Source organism: Archocentrus centrarchus, chromosome 8, assembly GCF_007364275.1.
Source record: "Archocentrus centrarchus isolate MPI-CPG fArcCen1 chromosome 8, fArcCen1, whole genome shotgun sequence".
NCBI classification, from domain to species: Eukaryota; Metazoa; Chordata; class Actinopteri; order Cichliformes; family Cichlidae; genus Archocentrus; species Archocentrus centrarchus.
Genome location: NC_044353.1, coordinates 14,731,988 through 14,734,089, shown reverse-complemented (window position 1 = coordinate 14,734,089; position 2,102 = coordinate 14,731,988). Strand labels below are relative to the sequence as shown.

Sequence of the window (2,102 nt, the reverse complement as noted above, 5' to 3'; positions counted from 1 at the left end):
GTTTGTGTAAATAGCCTATCTGAAATTAATAAATTGATGATTAATGCTTATTAAATGTTTCAGAGAGTAGGGAGAGTGTATTGTTTGGATTTTACAAACACTCCTTTTTGGAGAAATGTAATAACAGTCTCTGCCTCAGTGAGACTCACAGGATCCAGCAGCAGAGCTACAGAGTACATGTTGGTACTGAGGGTGAGCTGATGGGAGCTTCATTACGGTTAATCATGTAGTAGCTTATATCAGTATATTCTGCATCACACATTCAAACATGGTACAGAACATAGTTTGCATCAGTTCCTCCTCCTCAAAAACAAACACACGCCCTCATCCTTTTCTACAAAACACATTGCATTTAAAGGCTAACCTTATAAATGCCCAAACAATATATATTGTTGAATAATAAATGGTACCAGGCCAGGCCTTTAAACCACTGGTTCAGACTCAGTCAGTGTTTGACCCTCAGCACCTACAGACAAACAGCTCATTAGATAATATGATGCAAATAATTTGTCTTTTCATGAGTGAAAGTAAATGTATCATCCTTACCAGTCCAGTTGGGAATAAGAAAATCCATTTATCAGGCGAGATCTTTGTAAAAGCCATTTATCTGTGTCCAGTCTACCGTGTGCACATCAATCATATCACCTTTGTCTTAAGTTTGTTAACATTTATGTGAAGATGAATAAGAACAGATTTTTACATCAACTCCTCAAACAGAGCCACACTGCAGCTCCACAGCGTCCATCATTAATTTACATTATTTTATGATAAATATTTGTTCTTAATGAAATCGCATTCAGGTACATCAGCCCCAGTCATTTTAAATACAGGGTTTATTTGAATTCATCTATTCTTCATTGTCTGAAAATCATTTTTGATATATCATTTAGATGAAGGACATCATGAATTCTAAATGCCAAAACACCTTTTATGTGTTATGTGTGTTTGGTTGTATTAATGTTACCTAAATTAATTTGCTTTCAGATAATTCAGCCCAATCATTGATAATACTAATGCTTTCAGTGTATTAATTTATTGTTCTAAAGCTTTACACTTTGTGCTGTTGTTAAATGTATTTGCAAATCTATAATATGCTCTATTAGTGATTTATACTTCATAACACTTGATAGAGACTAAACAATCTGTCTGAATAATCAGAAATGTTTCCAAACTATTTCCATGTATTGAGTATTAAATAAAGTACATGTGAGTTTTCATAAAAACTAGTAAAACAAAGCCATAAGTGGTCTGAGAGCGCCTCCTCTGGTGGTTTCATGCTACATCTGTTCAGGCACTGATCGTGTTTTTGTTCAGCTCTGCTGATGTTTTGTGTTACTGTGCATCTCTGGCACAGTAATACACAGCAGAGTCTTCAGGCTGCATGTTCTGTCCATTTAAAGTCACTGTTTTGCTTGAAGTGTCTAAGGTGATACTGAACTTGTTCTTCAGTGAATCTTTATAGTAAGAGCTCCCAGTGCTTTTCACCCCAATCCACTCCAGTCCTTTTCCTGCAGGCTGTCTGATCCAACCTGTCCAGTAGCTGCTAAGAGAATAAGAGACCTGACAGGAGATGGTCAGACGCTGACCTGGCTGCACAGTCACAGAGGCTGGCTGTGTCAGCTGTTCACACTTCACACCTGTGGAGAAAACATGTTGAATGCAGTTCAAATAGCAGCAACATTGTGTAGTGTTCCTGCTGTCAGTGTTTCTGTTCAGTGACACTCACAGGATCCAGCAGCCAGCAGCAGCAGCAGAGCTACAGAGAACATGTTGGTTTTGAATGTGGTCTGCTGGAAGCTTCTCTTCTTCTGTTGCAACAAACTGCAATACAGTATATCAAGCATTTATAGAAGTCTGGGAGGAAGTTTACTTTGCATATTGATGATTGCATATTGTCTGACAGAATAAAAAAGAAATATGGATGAACATGCAAGAAATAGGTAGAATTTTATTTTTTTGCATTATGGATATACTTTTGGCAGATGAAAGAAAAACACTAACCCAGAGTTTTTAGAAGCTGGACTGATTTTAGGAGCTGCTGAAACAACAATGTTATTTGAAAGAATTTTATTATTATTAGGAAGCTAATTATCTCTTATTAT

The 2,102-nt window shown here is 36.7% G+C and overlaps 1 gene segment (V, D, J or C); it reads right to left on the bottom strand.

The window, feature by feature from the left end:
- Window positions 1-1,332: 1,332 nt before the first annotated feature.
- LOC115784672 (Ig heavy chain V region XIG14-like) lies at window positions 1,333-1,803 on the bottom strand. The segment is given in 2 exon segments: window positions 1,333-1,637; window positions 1,727-1,803. Coding segments are annotated over 2 exon segments (348 nt in total).
- Between the last annotated feature and the right edge of the window lie 299 nt (window positions 1,804-2,102).